The sequence below is a fragment of the Rhinolophus sinicus genome, linkage group LG15 (assembly GCF_036562045.2).
Source record: "Rhinolophus sinicus isolate RSC01 linkage group LG15, ASM3656204v1, whole genome shotgun sequence".
Classification (NCBI taxonomy): Eukaryota; Metazoa; Chordata; class Mammalia; order Chiroptera; family Rhinolophidae; genus Rhinolophus; species Rhinolophus sinicus.
This window is the reverse complement of record NC_133764.1, coordinates 32,432,429-32,460,104: the sequence shown is the minus strand read 5'-3', so window position 1 is coordinate 32,460,104 and position 27,676 is coordinate 32,432,429. Positions and strand designations below refer to the sequence as shown.

The 27,676-nt window shown below is 40.5% G+C and overlaps 1 protein-coding gene and 1 long non-coding RNA gene across 5 annotated transcripts; one reads left to right on the top strand and one right to left on the bottom strand.

Annotated features, from left to right (window-relative positions):
- Positions 1-1,374: 1,374 nt before the first annotated feature.
- Positions 1,375-19,533, bottom strand: KCNJ2 (potassium inwardly rectifying channel subfamily J member 2). Of its 4 annotated transcripts, XR_012491990.1 has the most exons (5): positions 18,676-18,851; positions 12,204-13,661; positions 6,992-7,076; positions 5,547-5,671; positions 1,375-5,453 (listed from the first exon to the last, which is right to left on the bottom strand). XR_012491990.1 is itself a non-coding variant. In XM_074319438.1 (4 exons), exons 2-4 carry the CDS (start codon positions 13,438-13,440, stop codon positions 5,605-5,607), a joined length of 1,389 nt encoding a protein of 462 aa, XP_074175539.1. In that variant the 5' UTR covers positions 13,441-13,661; positions 19,411-19,533; the 3' UTR covers positions 1,375-5,604. The 4 variants fall into 4 exon arrangements, 3 of the variants coding, with proteins under 3 accessions (XP_074175539.1, XP_074175538.1, XP_074175540.1); XM_074319438.1 differs by lacking the exon at positions 18,676-18,851 and adding an exon at positions 19,411-19,533 and having other exon boundaries at positions 1,375-5,671; XM_074319437.1 differs by having other exon boundaries at positions 1,375-5,671.
- Positions 19,534-19,973: 440 nt separating this feature from the next.
- On the top strand, positions 19,974-27,433 carry LOC141568797 (uncharacterized). The gene is made up of 3 exons (XR_012491991.1): positions 19,974-20,647; positions 24,127-25,182; positions 26,475-27,433. It is a non-coding gene; the product is annotated as an uncharacterized LOC141568797 (long non-coding RNA).
- The last annotated feature ends 243 nt before the right edge of the window (positions 27,434-27,676 follow it).

The following is a 27,676-nucleotide window of genomic DNA, read 5'->3' as shown; positions in this document are numbered from 1 at the left end:
GGAAAGAGATAACCTCCTCCCACAAAAATAAAACAATAAAAAAAAACAAATATTCAACTGAAGATTTTAAAAGACTTTTTTTTATAACCTTTGTAACCCTTATTACAAACTACTTAGACATTTTTTAAAAACATGAGAATGTTACATATCCAAAACCTATGGATTTTGGCAAAAGTGGTATTCAGATGATATTTTGTAAATGAATGCATTTATTATAAAACAAAGAAAAGAGGAATGGAAAAATGAACTATGTACTCAATTCAACAATCTTAAATAAGACATAAAAAAGTGATATATTCTCACTGTAAAAAATTGGAAATTATAAATAAATTATGAAGAAAAAAATTATGAAGAGAATTACCCACAACCCCACTATTTTTATTATTTCCTTTCCTGCAACCATAACACATATAATGGACAATAAATAATCCAGGCCAAATGTCCAAAATTATGTGATGTTTGTAGTTTCTGGGCTGAATTTCCCCTTTGATCTCACCAATATCAAAAGAGAGACTCGTTAAAACTATGCACTCTGGGAGTCATCAGAGAATGCGTTAGTTTTACGTGTGTATGTGCAAGTGGTGTGTGTGTGTGTGTGTGTGTGTGTGTGTGTGTGTGTGTGTGTGTCTGTTAAGGCAGAGTGATGGCAAAATGAGTCTCCTCATAATTTTTTGTCAGGAATACTGCTTTCTTTTTAAAAGAATTTGTCAAAAGAAAATACATGGATCATTTTAGCAGATTTTCCAGAAAGATTTCAATGGCATGAAAATTTGGTAAAGATTCAGCCTGCAAAATGAAATGATGAAAACAGTGTGGGAACTAGTATCTGTAAGGAAGTGACAGAAAAAGAATTGGAATCCAAAGAGGGGACATCATTTTGGACAAGGAGGTTGTGGGGGGAGGTTTTCTCATACAAGCAAGCCCGAGAAAAACATCTCCACCCTCTGTGAAAGGATAGGGCCACTCTTGGTTGGCTAGAAGTTCCAGGAAGGGCCAAATTCTTGCTCTTGAGAAGCAGTTGCTATGTTTGGGGTCAATGAAGCCATTTTGTTCAGCAGAAAGCATCTGGGGCACCGAATGCATTTCTTGTTTGAGCACTGACCTTACCAGGAGGTATGCCAGAAGATTACACTCTTTTCTCGGAAAGAATGAGAATAAGAAATGACCAACATGTCCAAACAAGCTGTGAAATCCTATCCTCCTTGCCCCCTGAATGGAGTCCAATGCCCCAACATAAAGGAAATCCACTCTATAATCTGATAGATTTGTGACTGAGCATTTTGCCAAGAACAACGCCTTCCCTTCACATAGCGCCAGGGTCCAGGTGCAGAAACTCCAACCGTATAAACTCCAGTACAAACATAAATAAATAAATAAAATCATTGACATTTAATGCATATAACACAACAGGTAATGCTATGGATTCTCTTAACAAGGGTGGAGAAGACTATGCTCACATCTCTTGCACAGACACTGCAATGGAGGTCTTCTGGCTTGATTGCTAAGGTCAGAGCACAAATATAGAAATCTAAAATTAGATTACTGTAATTGTTGTTCTCATTCTCCCTCACTCCTCTGCAAGTCTTTGAAAAAGAGGACCTTTGCATCTCCAACATCTATCATCATTCCAGGTGCTTGATGCTGGGTGAATGTTTCCAAAATGGGAAGAGCTCTTTTTCTCATTTTTGGATGGACTTAAACGTTTTGAATTTGGAATAAAGATTATCTATATTAGAAAATAAAAAATTGTTACCACAAGCATAAAACTAACATGTATGTGTGTGTGTGTGTGTGTGTGTGTGCGCGCGCGCGTGTGTAGTACTTTATAATTTATGGAGCACTTTTACAAAAACTACCTCCTTTTAAATCTCACAAAATTCTGTTTTTATTCTTATTTTCCACTGAGCACACCAAGGCTCAAAAGTCTTAAATAATTTGTGAAAGGCAATTTTTCTGCAGAAGATGGCTCAGGTTTACAAGTAATGTTTCACTAAGTGGGGTTAAATACATCTTACCCAGAAATAAAAAGATTGGGAGAAGACAATTCTGGTGCACAAAACCTATAGGAATTTCTTTGAGAATTTCTTAGAATTGCAGATTTCTTCAGGGAAAATGTATATGCTAAATTATACATATACACAATTTTTCAAAAGTTCTGCTACCAATGGTTTAACAACAACAACAACAAAATAAAATGTCAGTGGGGGACCAGGACGCTGGGCTGGGCTGGGAGGGAGGCAGGGAGCTGGGTAAGATTTACAGGTAGTGAGCATTTTGGAAGTCCCCAAGATCTTGAAAATTAGAGAGTAAGATTTTCCTCTAAGAGTTAGACGGTAAAATCAAGGGCGTGATGCATCAAAGCAGAGATATGTAGGACCTTTAAAGAGACAGAATGGAATTCTAGAAAACAAGAGCTGACAACCTGCACGTAAAAAAATGTGGCTGGTTCAGCTAGTGCTTTTTCAGAAACTAGACTGGCCATGTTGCTTAAACGCCTACTGACACCAGCTACAGTCTTGGAGGGAGGGAAATGGAATTGAAGAACTTCCTTGAGTGTGTAAGGCTGGAAATGTGTACTTTAATGAATCTAGAATTTCCAGACCTTTGTACCTAGTAGTATGTAAAAACCACTGAGGGGATATTCTTAAACACAGTGTTAAATGTCTGCTTGGCTCTGAGTTCAGATTGATTATTTCTGGTTTTGAGTTTTTTGTTGTTGTTGTTATTGTTGTTGTTGTTTGGGTGTGTGTTTTTTTGCTGTTGTTTTGTTTTGTTTTGCCTACTTTAATCCACAAGAAGAATTCAAATGCTCTTTGGGTTTTCCCAAAATAATCGAAAACTCTACTATTGAGCAATATTGGCTTTACAGAAAATTGTTTATGGGAGATTGAGGAGGGGTTCTCAGCAAACACGTCACAGGAAACATCTAATTGAGCTTGGAGGTCCTATTTCTATGAGGATTTCTTCCTCTTACTTTCCCCACTAGTTTATTCTTTTTACCTCCTGAAAACCACTAAGATGTTAAGCAAACTAAATGGCCATGTGGTTAGCAAGACCTTCCTTATTAGGAATGGGCAGCTTTATAACTGCACAGATTTCTTGTTATTTTACATAATAACTGTGCCCCTAAGATGGACAGAGTAATCAACTCCTCGGAGTGGCTGTTACATACCACGAGGTACAAAGGTCTGGAAATTCTAGATTCATGACAGTTAAACTTTCCAACCTTAGATATAAGGGAGTTCTCAGTTCCATTTTTGCAAGCATGTAACTGGTTGTCAGTAGGCATTTAAATAACACAGCCAGTCTAGTTTTACAAATGGCACTGGCTGAATCAGCCACGCTTTTCACCTGCAGGCTGCCAGCTCTCTCTCTGAAAGGGAAAATCCTTTCATATTTTATTCATATAAAGGACTTGTTTGTCTTGCAGAAAAACTCAGTGTAGGGCCCTCCTCACACAATGTAAAATGCAGAGAGGATGTACCTGGTCCTGCAAATCCAGAGAACAGACGGGGGCGTATTCACAGACAACAAACAGGATTGTATTCTTGCTCACCAGACACACCTTGTACCTTTGCATTTCCCTTTTTAAGTGTATTCTATATTGCACACAACTTTATGCAAATCAGCAACAGGAAATGGAAACCTAAGCACTTTTTGAATCATGCCAGCCAGCATGTGGGTTCAGGATTGACTTGTCTCGCAGGATACTCGGAAGAAGAGGTAACTTCTGCAGCCCATCAGAAGGTGTAAAGAAGTGGACAGACTCTAAATGCTGAATGCTTTTTCTCCACTGAATACTGCAGTGGGATCTCTGTTGAGGGGCTTGTCTCCCTCCCCCACCTCTCCATGTGAAAGGAGCTGTTTATTGCAAGTAGCAACAGGATTTAAAAAAAAAAAAAGAGAGAATTTTGTTAGCCTTCCCCACTAATTGCTTTTTTGGCATTCTCCTGTCCACTTCTTTTTATTATCCTACAAAATGATCATAAACCTATAGAATGTTTTAGACGAGCGAGTGCCTGAAGGCAGAGTGATTTCAAGTAGGACCCAGTGAGCCCAGATGGCCCAATCTGAACGTACACTGGTAAATGGACCTTGTTTTAACAGACCCCACATTCAGATGTCGAGAAGGAGCCGGAGAAACGTTGAGGTTCAGAAGAAAGCCTCACTCCCTTATCTTGGCAAATCTGGGCCTCACTTCAATTAAACCTCAAATGAAGACTCCTGTTTGAATAGTTCCAATGTTTCGAAATAGAAGGGAGCAGCAAGCTGTGGACTGAGCAAAAGTACACACTGTATTTCTAATCGAATGCAGCTTTTTATATAATTACATCCTTGTGCACTTTTTATTTTTGGTTCTTGAATAAAGTCACTCAGATGAAATTAAGAGTGTGCAGGAGAGGTGCTTCTTTCTGTTTCTATGGCAACTCTGGGGCATCTTCTTCAGCTGCCTCATTGACTGCGGTGCCCAAATAATGCAGGCTGCAACTTTCAGCCGATCCTGGATACGGCAGAGAGGAGGGCTTTGTGGTCTGATGGGCACCCAAAGAACTTCTGACAGGACCGAAGAAAACCTCTGGCATGTTGACTTGACTGTCCCTCCTTTTTGTACGAATGGCTGCCATCTGACAGTGCTTTTGCCAAGAGTGTTCTGTACGGGATGTGTACACACTTGCCTTTGAACTTCCTCTGTTGGTAAATAATCTGTCTTTACGGGTCTGTGTCTGGGTGCCCAAGGCAGCTATTTTTAAGGACACTCTTATACACTATTTAGTAAAACACTCTCTTTGTTTGCAAGATCAAATAAAGAGTTGCTTAACTGGGATGTCAGATGTAGGTATGTTATCAAAAATTTGAAAAAACAAAAGCCAAATAAAACTATACAGTGTGACACTTGATTCATTTGTTTGTTATACAGGAGTGAACCCAGGGGATGTCTTCCCACCCATGTGTCAGGATTGGGGAGACACTGAGGCAGAGATGATTTCACAGGGCAGAGCGGTCAGTTAGCGTGAAGAAATGAAAAAGCAGCATCCATGGGAGCAGAATTTTTCACAAAATCATGATTTTTACAAAATCATTCCCAGTAAGGCATTACGAAAATATGTGACTCCATGGTGCCATCCCTGAAAAAATATTTCTGTAAAGATATTTGTATATGAAGGGTCAGCACTGTATTTTTACACAGTATCCAATATACCATAAGTACTCAATAATTGGTAGTTATTGTGATACATAAATTTTGGTTTTCTCAATTGTAAGACAAAATGAATATACAACTATACTGCCCATATTCCAAACTGTGATCTATTGTCGACCAAGTCCACATAGAAAATTTTGAGTCACCAGCACCATATAATTAATTCCTCAATAACTTTTTGGTCAAATTGCATAGAATTTTCTAGACGTCAAACCCGTTAACAACTCCAGTCTCTCAGGATATAATCTCAAACCTGAAATAAAAAAAAATTTTTAAATCTCAGGAAATGAGTACAGTCACCACCGAAATCAAACCCTCCATTCAAGCCCTGTCTTTTGCGTCTTACCTGCACATTTCTGGCCAGCCTGGTCTTCTGATATTGGTTATATAGACTTTACAACGGGTTATCTGATTTCCTCAGCAAAGCAGATCGGAAGCAAAAACCTAACTGGGTCTTGGGGACTTCTGGTACTGGACAAAACAGCAAGTGATGGTTTAAAGGACAAACCTTGACAAGCACATTCTACCAGGAAGAGCTGCGCCTATTGGCTTGCGTTACACCAGGAAACCATTTTTTGAATAAGGCAGAGGATTGTGTAATATTTTAGAAAACGATTCCTCCAAAACAATGACTGCCTTGAGGCAGCAAATTTGAGCTGTTCGGAGAGAGCCACTTACATGTAATTATTCATCGTTATTATTCTTACTAGTTAGTAACCCTCCTATGCAGAGTCTGGCTCACCTTTCTTTAAACAACTCCACTTCCACACTCTTCCTAACTGTCCCTCTCCTTCCTTCCCCCCGAACATTCTAATTCTCCAGCTTCCGAAGTAGATAACTGACGTATCCCAGTTTGCCCAGAACTTTCCCAGTGTTAGTCTGCAAATCTTACATCCAGGGAAAGCCTGTCTGTCCCAGGCAGACTGGGACAGTTGGTCACCCTATTCCCCAGCCACGTATTATGATAGTCTTATTGCACCTGCCTCTTGCAGGTGTTACCTGGTAATTGTGTAATTTTTTAAGTCATTATAACAACCCTCCTCGACTGGCTCAAATCATCAGGTCGCCAAGATCCTTGGTCTGAACTTTTTTTTTTTAAAGTCTCTGGTGTCTTAAAACATGCTACTCATGGACTTGTTTTTTTGTTTTGTTTTTTTGTTTGTTTGGGTTTTTTTAAAGGAGGGTGCAGTGGCCCATGTGGGGATCGAACCAGCAACCTTCATGTTCTTGGCACCACGCTCTTACCAACTGAGCTAACCGGCCACCCCTCACTAGCCTTTTCTTCCTTTCTTTCTTTAATTTGGGGAAGCAAATCTGATAGATTTAATCAGTGTGCCAGCTCTAAAATGGAAATTGCTAGAGGAAAATTTACAAGTATTATCTGGAGAGCTGCTGCTTAAGAAGGCCAGAGTTTGAGGCCTTGTTGGGATGTCACTGAAAAGAACGCCTAAGCAGGACTCTGGGATGCCACCCTGCCTTTTCTTCATATAATACAAAATTTTAAAAAGTAGGAGTGAGGCCACGTGGCTTTCACTCGCTGCCTGGAGTTACCATTCTATATTTTGCATAATAGGACCAATCACCAAGAGGACCAAGCTACACCTTTGACAGCCATGGAGGGATGGAAGGCAGAGGCCTGTGACTTGGTCGGGCGTCTGCGTTTGGTTAGTAACCAAGCTTTGTGGTTTTGCCTCTGGGCAGGCCTAAGCAATTCCTAGTGAATTGAAATTCCTCTGAAGTTTGAAATGTACCAAATCCCACAACCAATGCTTCAATTTGTAATTAACCTACCCTTTGTGAGTTGTCCCCTCTCTCCAAGAACTAAAGGAGGAATTGTGGAGCCGGTTATGAAGGAGGTGGGAATTCTGGGCTGATGCTCCCTGTGTGGAGAAAAAAGCATGTCCATCACCTACGAGAATGAAAAATGGGAAGCAGGAAGACAGGAGATTAAATAAATAGTGAAACTTTCACCAAGAATGCCTCCAAACGGGAAGGATAGAGCAATTATTTAAAAACAAAACAATAAAACACAGCCCAATGACAAATGGCGCCAGTTTGAATCCCAGTTCCAATAGCTACTAGCTGGGTGTGCTTGTATAAGATGCTCAACCTCTCTGACCTGTTTTTTTCATTTCTTAAATGGGGATAATAATAGTGCCTCCTCCATAGGGTTGCTGTTAAGATCAACTTCTTTAGAATGTATTAAGAACCTAGAACCATGTTTGGAACATAGTAAGTGCCGTGTGAATATTTGTTAAAGAAAATATTTTGAGACCCATATCTCAAAATGCAGATTTTTCTCAGTATTTTCAATTGTGAAAAACAGTTACACCAAATTTGCTAGAGAAGTAGCACTTTTCTCTGAGACGGTATATCCAAGTTACCAAGGAGTAACTTTGTGCCCTGAAACAGTATACAGCTTAGTGGATTAAACTAGGTTTGGAGGCAGATGAAACCTGAATTCTAGTATCACCTCAGTGATTCAGTAGCTTTAAAATCTACCCTCAGTTTCTTCATCAATAACAGAGGCCAATAAATTACAGGCCACGGGCCAATTCTATCACACAACCTGCAGTTATAAAGTTTTATTGAAACACAGAGCCACACTATTTGTTTTCATGTTATCTGTGATTGCTTTCACTCTACAAGTGCAGAAGAAAAGACTCTGTTATGCAAACCCCAAATTCTTTCTATCAGGCCCTAGTAGGAACACGTTTGCCAATTCCAGATCTATAATACGACAATAATATCCTGATTTGTTTCTGAGAAAACCAGGTTATATATATACGGCAGAACACTACACAAAGTTTAGGCTCCATGAAGAGAGACTGTTATCATTAAACAAAAAAATCAAAATCTAAACCTTGTATTTTTTGTTAGTTTTGTTTGCTTGTTTTTCCATCTTTTCGATCCCCTCGCTACCTAGGCCATTCTGTCCCAAAAGAAAACATGAGCTTGACTTCCTCTAACTTGGATTAAACTAATCTGCCACCCCATTGCACCTGCCTGTTGAGGCAGTTTCTATGGCTCTATTCATCCAGATCACCAGGGTTTCTGTCCTATTGTTTGGGAACATTTGCTTTATATCTCAGTGATTTTACACAAGCAGACAGGAAGCCCAAAAATCTTGCACCAATTTGTTTTCAATGTTTAATTTTTTATTTAGAAATAATAAAATAAGACATAATATATAAAAATATGTACAATCCATAGTTTGTGCAGTACAATAGGAAGACTTTAGGTACAAAAGGACGGCAAACGGGAAAATAACAACTCTCACGATTGTCAAAGGCCGGGATTGTTCAATTCACCAGAGCCCAGAGCTGAAACCCAACGTCACTAGAAAAGAGATCCTGGTTGGGGGTGGGGACAAGACTGTGCAACACTTTTTTTTTTTTTTTCACCTTAATATTGTTAGACACAGAGTGAAAAATGACTCACTCTACTTCTCAGAACAAGTTTTTTGCCTTTACTGAGTGGCTTATGATAAAATATGAACTGACATTTGTTATTTGCAAGGGCAACGTAATTTGGGCGATACAAACTCATCAAATAAACATCAAGGTTTGGGATGGGAGTTTGTAGGGAAGAAAGGAAGTGAAGAAATAATGCATTAATAGAATTTTTTTAAAAGGTAAAACAAACTTTCTCCAGGAATTTGGAAATGACTACAGTGCTATAGCGACATTCTTAAAAATGTCGGATTCAAGTATATGCTTAAAGTGATAGAAAACTATTCCTTTTTCAATAATCAAAATAGAATTCACTTTGTCTACGTTTTATTTAAAAATAAGATAACCAGGATTCCATGCCTCCTCCCCAAAATATAAAGCCCAGCCGGATATGGGCAAAAGATTCTTTAAAAGGGAATAAGTCCTAAGTAAATCCAACTGGGGGGGTTTGCTTGCAACAGAGAAGCAACATGTGTCCAGGAATAGACATTCACGGTGGGTGAGTCTCTTCAATCTGCATTTTAATGACATGTGTGCACTAATTAAGGAGACCCAGTCAATAAGGACAAATGTTTTGAAGGTAAAATGCAGCAAAAAATGTTGTGCATTACCTGTGTCTTGGCTCTTGACAAAAACAAACAAACAAAAAAAACCCCACAAAAACAAAAACACAGCCATTTAAAGCTTGTAACTGTTAAAATACTAATAACTAGAAAAAGCTTTCAAATGAACAGTCCATGCTGAAATAAATAACAGAAGAACATAGCCATACAAACCTTATAAGGCTGGTAAATATTTGCTAAAACCATGCTAACCGGTAGCATATAGGTACTAGCTCTCAGAAATTGCTGCACTGAAATTATACTTTCTATGGCAATTTTGTTTCCTTTACAGACTTCTATTTACATTTGGCTTTAAATATGAAAATATCTGATAAACTTTATAAAATGTACACTTTAAAAACATAGCTTCTGCAAAATTTTCTTGGAAAAACAAACAAACAAACCTGTGCACCAGAAATTTTAGAATTTTTTTTTTTCTCTTTTTCAGAAAGAAGTTGAAAGATTTCCCTCCCTCATTCCTGCCCCCGTACCCACCCTTTTTCAATGATCTCGTCTTTTTAAGTGGCAGCACTGTGTGTTTAGGAGGAGGCTTCTCTGGGGTCACCCCAATTTGTCCACTGTATCTTCATTTAATTTACATATCATTGAATACTCTTTGGTATGATTATTTTCCTTTGCAAAATATCAAAATAGCAGCAGCTGAAGCCCTTGGTATCCTCTTACTGTCAACGGCCAAACCGTTGCATCTTTTGTTGATTCTCTCGTCCACTCAATCCCAATTCCACCAACTCTCTAAACAACTTCCCAAACCTGCTTTGCAATTTGGATTTAGACTAGCATCCACTTGCTTCACATCTCTATCACAGTTTCAATGAAAATAACGCCACAGTTTGCAAACCCATCGACTCTGAAGGCTGACAACAGCAGAAATGGTGATATTGTTGCAGGCACTGCATTCAGATATGGCTGTTCAAGAGACCATCACAAACATTGAGTCACGAAATACAGGATTCTAGAACAAGCTGTTTTTTAATGGCATACTGGGATATAATACCGTAAGAGAGTTGATTTTGAGACTCCAATTAAAAAGAAAAGTCAGTAACCCCAGAATTCACAAATAGGGAACGTTAAACCAAAACAGAGCTTCATTACTGAGCTAGAGTTGGGGGAGAAAAATCATTGTTTTCAGCAAGTCAGGCAGCCTGGCAGGAGAGGCTTATGGAAAATAACGTGTCCTTCAGTCACCTACGCTAGGGGTCCACAGGCGACAGGGATCAACTCAGATTCAATCATGAGTGTGCATACAGAAATGGGAACTAACCCTTTCAGACCATTATCTCCTTCACTTGTGATTGTGTTGTATTTTGTATGACTCTTGTTGACCCTAAAATACTGAGACATTTTCACTCCTACCCTCTAATATTAAAAAAAAACAAAAAAAAACCAGCAACTTTCCTCTCGCTCCTGAATACTTGAGTTGATGTCAAAGAGACTTGTCCCCATCTCGCCACCTCCCCCACGTTGGCATTTGCAGCACTCTCAGACACTGCAGGGCTCACTCCAGACAGACTGATCAGAATAACCAGTCTGGAGGTCTGGCGTGGCATCCTTTCTAAGGCAAAATCAATCGGGAAATATCCTGGGAGTCAGGGAAACAAATTCAACTGCAAGGGTTTAAACCCAGTTATCTTCCATGTTGGATGGCTCAGTTCTGAGGATGCTGACTAAATTCAACCAAGGCCTTACCTTATGGAATAAATTTTGGAATGTGCAAAAAAGAGAAAACCCAGAAAACGCTGAGAGCATGTCACCATCTCTCAACTTATGCGTCAGCCTGGCCAGCACTACCTTGCATGAAAGATTTTTATTGTGTGTGTGTGAGTGTGTGCGAGTGTGTGTGTGTGTGTGAATTTTACTTTCCCTTTCTTCTTCCTCTTATAATACAAAAGTTACGTGAAAGAACAAAATTTAAAAAGCACTACACTTAACTGGACTTGGCGTGTATGATGTCCTATTTTCTGAATAAGGTGCAAAAGGAGAGGGCAGTTCAAGGTCTTGGTGAGGTTCAAAGTTATTGTCTCTTGATTTCAAGGCAGCCGGTGAGCTTCCTTTCTTTTTTAGTATAAGCTCCACTGTGCAAAAATGTGCATTATCTTTGGTATTTATTTTAGGTAGTCTAACTTAAAATTTGAGATAACCCATCAACATCATGAAGGAAAAAAAACAAAAAAAAAACCCAGAGGCTACCATTTGGCTATTGTTACATAATGCCCTTATGTAACGAGATAGAGAGAGAGATAGAGATAGAGAGAGAGAGAGAGAGAGAGAGAGAGAGAGAGAGAGAGAATCAATTCTAGCAAACAAATTACTGGCCTCAAAAAATCAGGCTCTCGTGTTGGCAGCTAATAGCCAAATACTTGCCACTTTGAAGCACATATCATGAGCTTTCAACAAAGTTCAACACTGACTTTTAAATTACATGAAAGAAAAACTACACGGCAACAAAAATACAATTTGTGTTCATGTAGTTAGCAGCTTTTCAAAATTAAGGCAGAGTCTTGCCTTTGTTATGCCATTAAAAACATCCTTGTTCCCTAAAGAGAAGCATTCTGGATAAGTCAAATACCCAACCAAGGCTTGCCTGCAAGTTCAAGTTTTGTAAAAACACAAAACAAAACATAAAAAAAAAACACAAAAAAAAATAACCCCATAACTTATTCTACAACATATATGTGCCATTGGGTCACGGGGAGGCATGTTTAGTGCTTTGCATTAATCTCCGAGCTTAAGAGTCTTTCTCTGAAACCATTGTGCTAGCCTCGGTCCCTTGTGGCCACTTGCCTTGACCCAGCTCTTCACCAGTACCGTCGTCTGAATAACTGTTTTGGGCCTTTGACCAACAGGCTGTGTTGTAAAGCAAATATCCCAGAGAAGGAACCAGTCATATCTCCGATTCCCGCCGTAAGGGTCTGGGCTCTAGAGGTACACTTGCCTGGTTGTGAAGGTCAATGTCAGGGGGTGTGTCCGTACTAGTGCTTTCTGGAACCCCATTTTCACTGTCATCTTCCTCTTTGCTTGTGAGGGCAACTTCATTTTCATAGCAAAATGAATTAGCATTTGAAAGGATATATTTCTTTTCTGCTAAGTCTCTGGCACTACAAAGCGGGGTGTTGGGGACTTCATAAGTCTTGTGGAACCTCGAGTAGTCCACTTTGTAGTAATGCTTCTCTTCAAAGAGTACAGGCTCGTAGCGGTGGCCCCAAAGGATTTCATTTGCCAGGTACGAGCTACGGCACTGCGTCGTCATGGCGGTGGCTTCCACCATGCCTTCCAGTATCACCACAATTTCAAAGTCTGCATTGTCAACGTCCTGCTTACTCAAATCGTACAAAGGGCTGTCTTCATCTATTTCGTGGACGATGGTGATCGGGGACACCAGGAATATGCGGTCAATCCCACTGTCAAACCCGACATTGATATCTATTTGATCCAGGGGGATGTACTCCCCTTCCGAAGTAATTCTGGATTTCAGGAGCTGCGCTCGAACGTGAGCTTCCACCAGATGGCTTTTCCGGAGGTTGCCCACCCGCCACATCAAACACAGCTTGCCATCGCGCATGGCGATGACAGCATTGTGACTGAAGACGAGAGTCTCGTTTCTCTTCTTGGGCTTGGCCATCTTCGCCATGACGGCGCCGATGATGAAGGCATCGATGATGCAGCCCACAATGGACTGGAACACCACCATGAACACGGCAATGGGGCATTCGTCCGTGACACAGCGGAACCCATAGCCTATGGTGGTCTGGGTCTCGATGGAGAAGAGGAAGGCAGCCGTGAAACTCTTGACTTCGGATACACAGGCTTTGCTCTCTTTAGCTGCATCCAGGTCCCCGTGGAGCAGAGCAATCAACCAAAACACACAGCCAAAAAACAGCCACGACAGAACGAAAGCCAGGCAGAAGATAACCAGCATCCACCGCCAGCGAATGTCCACGCACGTGGTAAAGATGTCTGCGAGGTACCGTTGTCCCTTCTCACCCACGTTGATGAACTGGACATTACAGTGGCCGTCTTTCTTCACAAAGCGGCTCCTGCACTGCTGCCGGGTGTGGACTTTACTCTTCCCGTTCCCAAAGCCGTTGGCAACCGCCATGGTGGCCAGCTTCATGCCGTCTTCTTCTGAAGAGACAATGCTGTACCGGTTGGTTCGCACACTGCCCATTGCTTCTGCCGTGGACGCCAGTGCTTCTGCTTTGGAAAACAGTCTGAGTTTTTGCAAAACCCTTTGGAGAAACAGTTTTGAATGTTCAGTGAGGACACACACGCAAAAAAAATATAGTAAGGAGAGACGGGGGTCTCCAGGAGTCTTGAGGGTCTACCAAAGTCTGTCTACTGACATGCGGAGTTACTTTCCTAACTCAGCTGACATCCAGAGAACAGGTCCTGTCAGAAAAAAAGACAATTCATTCATAACAAAAGAAGTCATTCTTAAGGGGTATACTCCCTAAGGCAACATTTCCCAGCAAGACACAGAGTCGGATATAGATAAATATATTCCACATTGAATTGTAGGGTTTTTAAAATATTTGCAGCCTGAAAATATTTATTTTCTTTCAAAGCACAGAATCATTCAGCACAGGAGAGGGAGTTGTTTGTGACCGTCTTTCAACGAAAATTTCCGGTCCCTTTTCTTCTATTTTGGGCAAGCAACCTAAAATATTCTAGTTCACAGGTCTCTCTCTCCCCTCTGATTCTCTTCTTTTGCTTGCTTTCCCTACTTGCTAGGATGCCAAGTTATTAAGCAGAAGCGAGACTTTCTAATTCCAACGTTTGTTGTGAAGGTTTAAGGACTGGGACGTGTAGAGAACATTTCACACAAATGAAGAGTGTTAATATGAATTGAGCTGCAGGTGCATTGTGGGAGAACATTAGAGCCCTTGATAACAAGGTTGACATCAGAAGGCACAGGCTTTTCGTTTAAATGATAGAACTGAACAGACAGCCCTTAACACCATCTGAAATGGATCTCAATTTCTGGAGACTGTTTTTGGGGAGATCGTGTGCTGCCTCACTGCTTCGTGAACTTCAGCCACTGTGGAGAAATGCCTGACAACATCTCTGTGGGTGCAGCTGATTCTGACTTGAAGACACAAGTTAGCTCTGGGGGACAGGGAGTGATTCTGTTGCCTAGCAATAAGAGTCCTGAAATTCTCCGGAGATGGGATTGCTGTGTGTATAATGACAGGCTCGGAAGTAAGCACCTTTGTGCCAAAGGACCAGGTCTTTCGCGGATTGAGATAAGGCAGGAACTCATTTTATGTGAGGCCAATTCTGTGTTTTCCCAAACAGAGGCAACTCCGTAGGAAGAGATCATAAATGTCAGTCAGCTTACTTTCACTTCAAGCGCTGTTGTTTGCTGTATGTTCCTATGGAGAAGCCACTCACCTTCACTAAATGTGAACAAACAGCCGTTCTGTTTTCTCCTCTTGCCTAATTCTCTAAGTAAAAACCAACTACTTACTGTTACTTTCCATCTTTGCTCCAAAGACTATTGTTTTTCCTTGACTAATTAACAAAACCCTAAGGATAAGTCGAGGGTGTTTGATCAAATATGAATTAGTGCAGCATAGAACCAAAAAAAAAAAAAAAAAAGTGATTCGCAACATTTCAAACAACCAAACCTAACTTATGTACGAAAGGTGAACAATGAACAACACATGAAGAAGATCAGAAATGTGGTGAAGCCCTGATAATGATAGAGAGGACTCCTCTTTTTCTTTCTCCCCCCAAGCCACATTAATGTTACGCAGCTAACAAAACCCATTACAGCCAAGCCAACTGCAAACAAATAAAGCAAATTATTTATCTTGTTTTGCACAGGCCCTGAAAGAGAGGTAAGGTGCATTGTCTTGGAAAATGCCTTGCTACAGTCTTTTCACTTCTCCCTCTTCATCCAAGTTATTATGCAAGAATGTGCCCCAACACATTTTTCCTGTGATTAGTCATCTGTGAAAATTGCAATGTGTGTTACATTTTGGCAGCTTTTGACACCTAAATGATGCCCGATTTGAAAGTGTCTTTGAATTACTTTATAAAAAGAAGTTACTGTGCCTTCCCAGTCTTCCACCTGCTTGAATGTTTTGTCTGCTTCCCTGTGAAGTTTGCACTTGGACAAAAGAAACAAGACTCCTATTGCTCGGGGTTCTAGATCCTGGACATGGAAAGAATTTTTTTTAACAGTGATTTCAGCTTATTTGGCTCACATGAAATTGCCAAGCATTTATTTCTACACAGAAACAGATAGAGATCATAATATAATACCAAATGCAGGTGTATTTTCAAAAAAAGGGGGGGTGGGGAGGGAGGCATCATTTAAATAGTACTTGTATCCTTGAGTTCTGATTGACTTCAGAATCTTATACTGTAAACTGACACCAAGAAATTCCCTTTTCATCATCCAAAGCAATCCTTCATCTGAGTTACCATTAGAGACAGTCTCAAATTTATTCTGATTTACGTATACACTTTTGCCAGATTAAAGCATAACAACTGTATGAAATCTAAAGACTGAATTACGACTTTCCAAAAATCTTGACCCCAGGACATTCGTTTGAATTCCACAAAACACACAATACCAGCTTCCTCTGAATAGCTTTCCGCATTTAGAACCTTGAAAATAGCCTGTATTGAGCGACTATTATAGTCTTATTTCCATTGCTAATGACAGAATGTGCTCCAGATAGGGAGCATCATTTGCAAATTTTACCATTTCTGCCTGAAAAGAGGGAGAGGGGGAAGATTCTTTTGCAAAATGGAAACTTTTGTCACTGTGAATAGATACTCGTATGCTCCAAAATGATAAATATGTACACACACATTATGTGTATTCAGACTTTTGTGGAGCTGATTACATAGCAAAAACCTAGAACCTGCCAAAGTTTGATAGGTTAGTTGCCTTCTTATTCCACTCTGAAGAATGCCTTTCCTATTAACCTGCCCACACACCAGAGTGGCTTTAGGCAAGCAGGAAACATTCTTGCCTGCTCTTCTATCAGTGAAAATCACCAACTCACACACTCCTGGCAAAAACATTCATTAGGAAGATGGCTTTCATGCAACTTTATTTTAGGGAGAGATTCCAAATCATGTTTTTGAGAAACATTGGATTAGGAGTAGATGGGAACCTTAAATGATTTGACCCCTTGATGGGTACAACTCAGGAAAACTGATATTTGATTGGATGAACAATGTGTCAATTCCCCTATCCGCCAAAGTATTTAAGGGCCTGATGTAAATTTAAGAGACACAAATAATCATTTTTACCCAGGCTAGAACCAATGAGGTAGAAAATATTTCTGGGAAATTGAGAGGCAACATGTGGTGCCGTTCATGTTAAGACTATTTATAGGCTGAGCCAAAATTAAGCATAAGCAATGGAAAAAATAGTTCAGTGCTTCACTCTTAGGTAGTTGTTAAGGAAGAGAGAGCTAGGGATAAATAAAAGGTCAAGGGGGATAACATAGTATAAATGAGTGAATCTAAATCATTTTTACCATACAGGAAGTATTTCGAATATGGATTATTAAGAAAAAAGAAAAAGGTACTTATGAAGAATAACCAAGAATAAATGTGTCCCATCAGATGGTCATGGTGTAGTGAATACGAAAGTTTCTAACTAAGGACAGGAAATAAGGATAGTAAAAGAAAGTGTGCTGGGCTAGAGAGAGGTCTGCTAATGAGTATTTTAGAGCAGCTATTCCCCAGCTGACGCCATATAGACCAGCCTGAGTGTGCTCTGGGCACGTGTTGCTATGTGAGCACAACTGCTAGCAAAGCAACCTCTTAGACGTTCAGTAAACAGAGGGAGGGGGAGGGGAAGTACAGGAGGAGGGAATACCCATTTGTCTATGTGAGTATTATAATATTTATACTCAACAATGTATGTAGCATCACTCAGCATGTGCAAATGCTGAAAATACATACATATTTGTAAGCAAACATATACACCAAGAAAAAAAAAAGAAACACTTAAAACTATTTATCTGTTCAAGGAAAGATGTAGTCAATCTTTCATGCTACTCAAAAGTTCATACAAGGACTCTACAGTGAACCAGAAAGTCTACATCCGGAGAGTCTAAAGGAAGTAGAAATATTGTGTGTGTGCGTGCTTTTTTAACGCCAAATACACAAGAGTTTAGATCAAATATTCCTATGGATACCAATAACATAAAAGAAAGTGCCATCAAAACATGAGCGGCAAGGGCTGAAAGCAAAGTGAAATGACCTTGACCCCAACTCTCACCCCTCCCACCATCCTTGAAGTCACATCTCCAACTCCTGAACATGGAGATTTTTCCAGATAATGGCAAATATAAATAAAACACTTGGGGTGGGGGTGGAAGTGAGTCGGAAAAAAGCTAACAAGTGCACAGGTAATAATACACAGCAAACATACAATAGTGGTTAGTGAGGAAATCCGACAGCCTATAGATTATTAATGTGAAAGAAGTGGTAAAAGGCAATATGCATTTTGTGCATACGCAAAATACATTTTTAAACAGTGCCTTATTTCCTAACAGGGAAATTCGGAGTTTATGAAAATCCCCAGGACTCACGGCCGTATGGTAGTTACCATCCCACTGATATGCTTACCCAGGCACAACATTAAACTGCCCATTTCCTATCTCTTTTTTTTCTTCAATTGTCACGATGAGTCTATGTTATGATGCAATCTTTTTGCAGAAACAAGTCGTTTTGACCACTGTGCTCCCTAGAAACCACGCTGTCTTCAACCTAGGTATTAGTACTATTATTGCTAAGAATTACAAGTTGGCTTAGGGGAGAGTGACATAATGATGTGAAAGTTTTGCGGTCTTCGGGCTCAATTCCCAACTCTGGCTCCCGCTCTGTTCCCCAGCAAAGCAACTTTGAGACACCCGGTCTGTTTGGAACTCGACGCTGCACTTGAAGCAGTGACAAAAAAAAAAAAAAAAACGGCTGAGGATCGAGACTATCCCTGAGTACCAAGGTTTGCCAAGGTTTGAGACCAGCGCTGTAAATACACTCTCTCCCCCCGCCCCCCGCTGCCTTTTTTTGTCCTGAGAGCGAGAATCCAACGCAGACTCCCTTGCCCTGGTCTCCAAACTCAGTATCTCGCTACAGCTGGTGCATTGGAAGTTATGAGCACAAACAGATGCTGCAGAGAAATGTTTCTATTGCTCAACTGTTCCAAGCATGTCTCCGTATTTTTAGCTCTGGGGATGTTCTGGTGCGCACACAAACTCTATAGGCATGATACGGGACTCGAGAGCGTGGGTGAGCTCTACAGCAGCGTGACAGCTGGGCACCTCTGGAGCAGCGGGGCAAGGTAGCGTCAGGGGCCGCTGCCTGAGTCCGCTCCCCATGACACACAGGCGGCGAGAGAGAAGGAGGGAAGAAAACACACAGCAGCGCTTACCTGTTGCTGGCGCAGGAGCATGGGGACATGAAGTGGAAGTGGGGAGGGGCACAGAGGCATGTAAGATCCAGTAGTTTGTAAAAGCGAATGAGCCAAAGCAAACCAGAATTCCCAAGACCCAGCTTGCCGGCGACGGGGAAGGCTGCGCGCTGGCCAAGGCTTCAGTGCGCTCTGCACTGTCCTGGGCTCTTTTGAGGCGGTCCCAATACCGGCCTGCCTGGCTCCGCCCTCCGGCCTCTGCGGGCCAATCGCAGCGCGTCTGGCCGCGCTACCGGCTGCGGGAACCGCAGCGGGGAGGGGAGAATGCTACAGCCCTGGGCTCTGCCAACGAGGAGAACCTGCCGCCGCTTTCTCCGCCTCCAGCCTCCCAGCCTGGTCCGGGAGTCTAGCCCCGGCTGGGTAGGAGAAACTTGCGCCCCAGCTTGGACAGCAGCAGGTGGGAAGCTCTACTTCCGGACTTTGCAGCTGCCTAATTGCAGCCTGGCCTTGGGCAAAGTTTCCTAACCCTTTCCGAGCCCCACGCTTCCCCTTTTTTCTCCTTGGTGGCGACTTTGCCTTGCGTGCTCCTTGGGGGGGCCTGCGTGCCGGGTTGCCAGCGCCGGGAGGAAACGTTTGCAGCCAGGGAGGATTGCATTTCAGCCCAGGCGCATCCCCCTCTCCCCTCCCTCCCACCCAGAGCCCCACGCCCCCGAATCCCCCGCAGAACCCGTGGTGCGCGGAGCAACCGCGAATTACCTGGGGAAAGGGACCGGGACCCCACGCAGAACCCAGCTGAACTTAGATGTGCACAAGTGTTGCAACTGCTTAGCCGTTGGGCTCTTTCTTCTCCCGACTGTTCGTGAATTACTTGCAAAGCGCCTAGACTTCTCTGAAGGGTGAACAACTTGTTCCCTCTCGCATTGTCCTCCTTCCATCTCTTTCTCCACCACCGCCCGGCACGCTCTGCTGATCTAAAATCAGAGCAATTAGTAATGAATTCTCTGGAACAGCAACTCCTACAGACACTCAAGCTCTGCCCTCGCGCCAGCGCCTCCCAGCCCTTTCCCAGCAACCAGGCAAGAGCATGTAGACCCTTTAAAAACCTATGCAAAATTCAGTGTTAACTGGGTCTGGATCCTAGAACTTGACAGATTAATCCGTGTGTGTGTGTGTGTGTGTAAACTGAAAAGTGCAGTACTGTGGTGTCAAAACCAAGCTTTGCTCTTAAAGGAGTCTTTTTCTTACACCGAGTTTGAGTTTGAAATCCCTGTGTGTTTAATGTTTCCTCAACCGATCAAAGATGTCTTTCGTGCCGTTTATTTATCCCTTTAAAAGGCCTAGAGTCGCCAAACTACTTCCACAATCTAGCTCGTGTTCTGGGCGGCGCAGCCCTGGTGGATTGGTGTGTGTGGGGGAGATGAAACTGACAATGCACGGAAAGGGTTTGTGCCTGTGCTCACCTCTGAGCCTCATACCCTCAGATGGCCCCTAGGAGGTGCTGGTGAAGTATGCTTAGGTTTTGCAGATACGTACTTCATCCTGCCTTAGCAAGTGTATCTCTTTTCCTAGCACGGAGCAAAATATTGAAATTAAAAGGGTGTCGAATAGATTGTGCACGTCGTGTGACTGCCGATAGCTAAACGCAAACGCGTTGCTCTTCCCGTTCCATCTGTTGAGATTACGCAGTACTCCAAACCCCGGTACCAACTATCTTGCCTTTTAAAGCCCTGAACGTGGGAATAACGCCTCTCACACAGGGAGGTCCACCTTAACATTTATTTATTAAGTAGTGTATTATTTATAAACAGATTGAATTAACTGTGCAAAATAGATGGGTGTATAGGCACCCAGGCTGTATCCTGAAGCTAAAAGAACCTGGAGGTAGACAAGCTAACGCTATGCAGTCAAAGGACCGAGAAGGAGTAACAGCTCACTTAAGTGCAAAAACCTTCTTCTGAAATATGCTTCCTCGTGGATTTCTTCTAAGAAACAGGTGGGAGAGGGCTAATTGATTCCTTAAAACATATTAAGCCTAAATGGAAAGAGGAAATTAATCATTTATGTATGTTCTGTTCTTTTGTATGATTCAATCTGTGCATCGCTGGATGGCTAAGAATTTTCCAAACCATGCTAATTCAGAGAACACTTTTGTTTCCAGGCAGTGAGCTTTTTTTGAACATCAGTCACCGAGGAAGAAATGCCATTTCTCTGAAACTTGGATTGAAATGGCTTTAACATTCTAGTCTAAATAAACTGAATACACCACAGGCCAAGCTAGTTTCAAATGATAGGAAAATCTTAAAAGAAATGAACACCAAGTCATAAGGTTATGGTTGGTTGTATAAATTTAGTTATGGGAGGGGGCAAATAAATATTTGTATCCTAGTCTTTCTCAACAACATCACTCTCACCCCCCACCCAGACTGATATGCAGCAAGGCTTATTTCTTGAAGTAGAAAGCTAGAGAAAAGTTGATTATTTTAATAAGCAGCTTCCCAATCTGATTTAGAATTTTTACATTATTTAGCTAAATAATGAAACACGAAAGATTACATTTTATAAGTAACTGAAACTTGATAAATGCATGATAACATCAAATAACTCCATTGCTTCATGTTATAAAGGAAAATATATAAATGTGTATTTTAATAAGTGATTTTTCCCAATGTCCCTATCAGGAAAATTCTAGTGTTCCAATACAGTCAGTGCTTGGGTAAATATACGTTTTGGACGATGTGTGGTATAGATTTAGATATAGAGTATACCTTTTTTGGCTGAATCATTCCTTATTTAGCAAAAATCCCCATTAGTTTTGAACACCAATGCTGTTGGGTGTTGCGATCCATCTGTGGATTAAATTTTTCCAAGGAAATGACAATTATGATCTTACTGATTCCTTCCACGGTAACCACCTATAATGTGAGAGCCAAATATTAGTCACGTCTAGATCTGCAGTCAGATTATGAATGGTTGTTCGACACAGAAGGTGATTGTTCCACTAGGGACACCAATCTTTCTTTTGTACTTATATAAAGATCTCTAGCAATTAGATATATTTTCAGACTTCTATTAACCATTGATGCAGTCCAATTTCACAATGACAAGAGATGAAAACCTGCTGGCATTTGCATCTACTAGGTATTAAGAATCAGTTACTAATCCTCACAGTAATAATTAACAGTAATCAATAATAAATAAGTAAATGCCAGATTGACTTGAAATGTAGACAGGATGTTTGCAATCTGTTGCTACCATATGAGGACAAGCCATCTATGATGGTATTTTAAGGCACTGAATATATCCTTATCTATTAGAAAACAACTTTGGTAATTTCACTTACTGCATTGGTAAGATTTAATCTTCATATTAAATTCAATAATTGTATTTGTTGCACAGCTATTTTGCACTTTAGCTTATATGCTAGGTTATGACATGGGAGACATAAGAGCCCTGGGAGGAACAGTTCTTGTAATAAGTCACAGTCTCTAATTGAGAAGGCAAACAACACACAAGTGAGATCAAATGACCAAATGACAAGATAAGGCAGCCTATGATTAAGTGCTAAAATGGATCCTGCAAAAAAAAAAAAAATCTGGAATGTTTCTGAGGAGTGGAATGAAATGGAGTAGAATTTATGGGGAAGTCTTAGAATGAAAGACTTGATATGCATGACACACTATCAAGTGTTAAGGATTCTGAGAGCAGACTACTAGAAGACAATCCTGTTTGTGTCCTAAAATGCCTGTTATGCCCCCAGATCTGTCTATCTATATGCATGTGACCGTGTGTATACATTATAAGCTGCTTCTAAGAATGGCATGTTATTGTTGCACGCCACTGTCTACACAAACATGATTTCCTCTAAAGCAATGGGATTTATTCCGTAAACCTTATTTCCCATCTGTCACCGCTGTAACACACACTGGTTATGCCTTATTTATCTGGCGTGCCTGGAACTGTCCATATCACATAACAGCTTTTCTAAATCATTGAACTTTCTTTGGGTGGGAATTGTTTTCTCTGATCTATTCTATGCGTCCTCCATCTCTCCCATTGATTGCCCTTCTTACACTCTGTATGTGTTTCTGGTAGACCATATTTTGTTCCTCTCATGCTATTATAAATATTTTTTCTCTCTATTTGTTTCCACCTACCAATAGTGAGCTTTTCAAAAGCCACTACCGTGTCTTTTTTTTTTTATCTTTATATCCTCATTGCCTTGAACATGGCTGAGTAAAAAAAAGAAAAATCAGTCTCAATAAATGTCAGTTGAATGACTAAATAAATGAAAGTAACAATCTTTTTAGTATAAAAATGACTTTAGAATAATGACTCAGAATCATTTTAATAAACATAAGCTGTTGCATTATTACGTGCAGTAGAGCAAGCCTATCAGAGCGGTGTCTCCTACATTCATACAGCTTATTTAAATTAAGCCTTCTGTTTTCCCTTCTTCTCTCTCAGTGGCAGCCTTCACTTCTCATTTTTGCTTCTGCCAATGTACCTTAACATTTATCAGGCTGTCACCATGCTGTCTAATGGTGTCTAATGTGCACTGGGCTGAGAAATTATGTAACCAAAGTTGTTAAAAAATAATGTATATAAAGTAAAAGCTAATAGGCTCTAAGGGGCGTATGGTGGATGTAGACTTTTGAAATCGAATGAGCAGGTGTTAAATTTGGAGTTACCTTGGTTTGTTCCGTTCTCTTTTAGGTTAAAAAGCTTCAGAATATGGATTTATGACATCTATTTTAGGTTCTCAGAATACTGAAATGCTTTAGTCCTCCTATTTGCTGTGTTATGAATAGTTGAGAAGACCTCTGGGGAAGTGAGTTCCCTGTGTGTTTGCAGATACGCACATGTTTACATGTGTATGTACAACTATATCAGAGTCATTTATCGAGAAGCAATCAAGTGCTTGCTGTGTCCATTATATATTCATCTTCCATCAAATGTGTTCAAACCAACAACAATAAGTGGATTGTTCTTTAAGGAGCTCATACTCCCAGAGCAGCCAAGTTAGTATTTAATAAATTACTTTTTCATGCACTGGAAGACTTCATTCATCTCATGTGGGTGAGACAGTTACACTCAGAAAACAAAAGGTAAGTATCTGAGGATTTTAGGGACATATGATAGCTGTAACTGGATGTATAGGTTGGTGTTAGACAAAAAGGAGGAAAATAAAATGTTTTTTCCAGTCGATGATCAGTATTTGAATATATTTATGAAAGAAGGGATATTAGAATTGAACATTAAATTTGGGCCAGATTTTTGACCCCTAAGACAAGCATGAGGATTGACACTGTTTTAGACAGGGAAGGATCTCCAGATGAGAGAGTAGAAGGGCAGGAGGTATGAGGCAGGACATTAATCTGACTTCATTTCTTCATTTGTTGCCTCTGGCTGCAGCCCTCACATATGCTCTTTTCTTCGTTTTTTTTTTTCTTCATATGATTTCCTAAATCCCAGTTTTCATTTGTAAGAAAACAGAGATATAGAAATTATGTTCCATGACAGCTCCTCAGGTGAGTGGAACCTGTAGATATGAATTCTAAGCCTGCTGATTTCAAAGCCAGTGTTTCTTCCTTCGCTTTCTGCAGGATATAACGTTTCATAGCTTCTGCTGCTCAGCCAAATCTAGAAATCATACAATAGAACCTATATTTTTCACAGCACTTACTAATTCCCCCCAAATTATTTCTACCCTGACTACAATATACAAAGCTTGGCTTTTTACTCTCTACACAGAACTTAATTCCAAATGTTTGGCTCAATTTTCATGCTTCTCTGTGGAAGAGTTTCTTTCATTTTAAAAATAAACTTGATCGAGACCTCAGGATTTGATTGAATCTTTTCCTCCCTCACTAACCGGTTTGTGTTCTGCAGGCATATATCCTCAATGGATATTTAATTCCAGGCTTTTGATAAATTTATGCGTTAATATTCAAAGCCTTTGTATATCAGTTACAAAGAAATAAAATTTGTGTTACAGCTATGCAAACAAAACTCTGTCCTTACCGTCACTAATAACGTTAATGACTAATGATAACAGAACAAATAACATTCATGGCATTATATGATTATTAAAAGTAAACACAAGTTATATCATTATTCATTTCATAGGTGCTGAATTAGATATTTCAGTGTACTCATTAGGATCAAATCCAGATAGCTTTCCTCCTGCATTTGGATTTGAGCTGTCAGTCTATTTCAAATGTTAAAGAAATTCAAATGAATTAGCACTGTAAACAAGTGTTTTAGAAAGTTACTTCTATGGTTAGCAATAGAGAAACTCTGAATTTATAACAGACAAATTGTCACTCGTGTTTCAACTTCTGATGACCTTATCAGCAAAGAAACTCTCATTTCAAAACTTACATTTATACCGAAATCTATTCTTTTATATGGTTTGCATAACTGAGCCACCAAGTTGTAGCAAGGCAGGAACTGACACTTTTTTATAAATAATGCTTTTTGGTAACCTAATTGTCTTTTGCCTGCATGCAAACTGAAATACTGTACCTGGTAAGTCAACTTGTGGGGAAACAAATCAAATGGGAGAGCAAGGTTCCTGTTTACTGAGATTAAACCTCTTATCCATGTTAATACATGGAATAGTGCTTTCCAAAAAAAATTCTTGAAAAATAATGGTATATTTCTCACAAGAGTTAAACGCCAGAGCTATTGCTTTGAATGTCTATTATTTTTATGTAAAAATGTAGTGCTTCCTTAGTACAGGATTAAGGGAAGGAAGGAATGTACTTAATAAATTAGTTAGCAGAAAGCAAATCAAAGTAGACACATGCATATACACAGAGTTATATCTGTTGACTCAATGGTGACACACATCTAAAAATCTCTTAAGAGGATAAAAAGGGCTAAATTTTGATTTGCAGTTACTTATTTGAGACAGAAGATCTGTCCTCAGCATTGAGATTCCCTTTCTCACTAACTTGCTTTCCTGATTCTGATTTTATGATGTTTAGAGTTCAGTTATATTTTACAGTTTGCAATTAAAAAAAAAAAATCATCTACTCACCCATTGCACACACATCTCTTATGCATTAGAGTACGCAACACTCAAAGTAGATAACAGCAACTCAGTATTTTCCAAAAGTAGAATAATCCATTAAGCTCTGAGGCTAAACAGCTTCAGTGTTTTGGTATAACACTAGCAACATACACATAACGTAAGCAGTTTCCTCAGAGTAGAAGGCAATGAAAATGTTATTTGTATTTCCTTGCCGAAGTGATCAGAACGTCGACTGATCAAAGCATCATTTAGAGCAGAAGACTTAGTCGCAATGTGCCAGTCCAGGCAGTATCATGGAAATGTATGCAAGTCTCCTTACTCCTGGGCCCCCAATGAATCAGTGCTCTTTCCTAAGTGAGTAAAGCACAGACTTAGGTTACTCCTCCCTATGTTCTATCTTCTTTCCTCATGCATTGCTTGCCTTGGTTCACGTGTCCTGTCCGTGGCCCATACATTATTTCAGATCTGACAAAAAAGGGATTAGGACCCAAGCGCAGCCAATGATCCAGGCGGCAGCCTCAGAATTATATTAGCACCGTAATTTGGCATTTGGTTCATCTCCAGAAACAGCTCAGGAGCTGCATGATTCCAGCTCCACAGGCTCTATTAAAAAGCATAGCCTAACAAAACAGCATGCCGGAAAAGCACCAAGCACATCTGATAGTATAAAATCAATCCATACCCTGCAGGTGAGACAGCCCAGTCGGGGGAGGGGGGGAAATTAAAATCATTTTTGAACGATTGCTCCATAAGGGAAAGTAATTCTCTATGAACTGTCTTACAGGCCATGATATAAAACCCAAAACAGAAAGAAAGAGAAGGAAACAAGACAGAGTCCTAGGCACTGACAGATGTTCTGTTCTTTCTCCTATCTCCTGAACCCTCTTTGGAGTCTCCATCTGAAGGCAGCCTGAATCGCAGACCATTTCAAGCAACAGAGGAACAGGAGATCTTCCTATAAAAGGTTTCACCTCTATCTCCACGGCAAACTCCCTCAGACCAAGAAAACTTTTTTCTCACAGGAGAGCTTGAAAGAGTCTATGAGTTCATGTTCAAAGTGAATTTCATAATTTCCTCTCTGTGCAAATACCAGGGTATTTATTTCTCTTACGTAATTTCCAGGGAGTCCGTTGCATGACCCGACTTCTATTCTGTCGGTCAACGAAGGGACCTTACCGTCAGTCACCCTTGGTGAGAACAACCCAAGGACTGATATATGACTGCAGAGGAACTTAACAATTCCTGGAAGGAAAAGGGTTAAGAGAGCCAGTAAAAACAGCATAAATTTACACATGACCTAGTGTGATTACACTTTGATTCCCTTCCTTGCAAGGAACCACAACAATGGCAACCTCCATAACTAATGCTTCTGGTCTAAAACACCTTCTTCCTATAGGCCACATTTCACCCACTACAGATGGTCTCAGCAACCTTCTGCTTAGAAAAGATCTCTAGACAGAGAGATGTACTTACTGGTGAGCTTTCTTTCCCAAGGATCTGAATGGTTCATTACATTATGGAAAGATAATCTCAACTGTTGGACCACGAAGGGAACAGCCTTGTATGATTAGTGTGTGATGGTTTGCTTCTAGCTGACAAGTTCTAGAATTATAATTAATTTGTCCCAATCCTAACTCACTAGGAAAGGGGATGGCTTGAATAGCCAGCGGACTTGGCTTCAGGAAGAATTATGAGCAGATAAAAGCCATTGCACTGGCTTAAAAGTTGTTTTTTGTTTTGTTTTGTTTAAAAAAAAAAAAAAGAGAGAGAGAACTGGCCCTGATATTATTGTTTTTCATCAAGCAAGCAAGCCTCATGTTCTACCTTCTTTCTACAAAATATAGGAAGAGGGTTGTCTAAGCAAGGGGAATGTCATGGGGGAAAAACAGAGGACACACATTTGTTTTCCTATACAGATGACATCAAGTGCTCCAAAGAGACAGATGCCTCAGTCCTATGTCCGAACCCTGCAATAGATACAACCTC

What these genes read in the sequence shown, in the direction of transcription:
- KCNJ2 (XM_074319438.1), bottom strand. Translation starts at nt 13,440, where the DNA reads ATGGGCAGTGTGCGAACCAACCGGTACAGCATTGTCTCTTCAGAAGAA. An exon ending in TGACCTTCACAACCAGGCAA is followed by an intron (nt 7,077 to 12,203) that starts GTGTACCTCTAG and finishes CCACACAGGGAG; the next exon opens with CATCAGCCCAGAATTCCCAC. An exon ending in GAGGGGACAACTCACAAAGG is followed by an intron (nt 5,672 to 6,991) that starts GTAGGTTAATTA and finishes TGTTTTGTCCAG; the next exon opens with TACCAGAAGTCCCCAAGACC.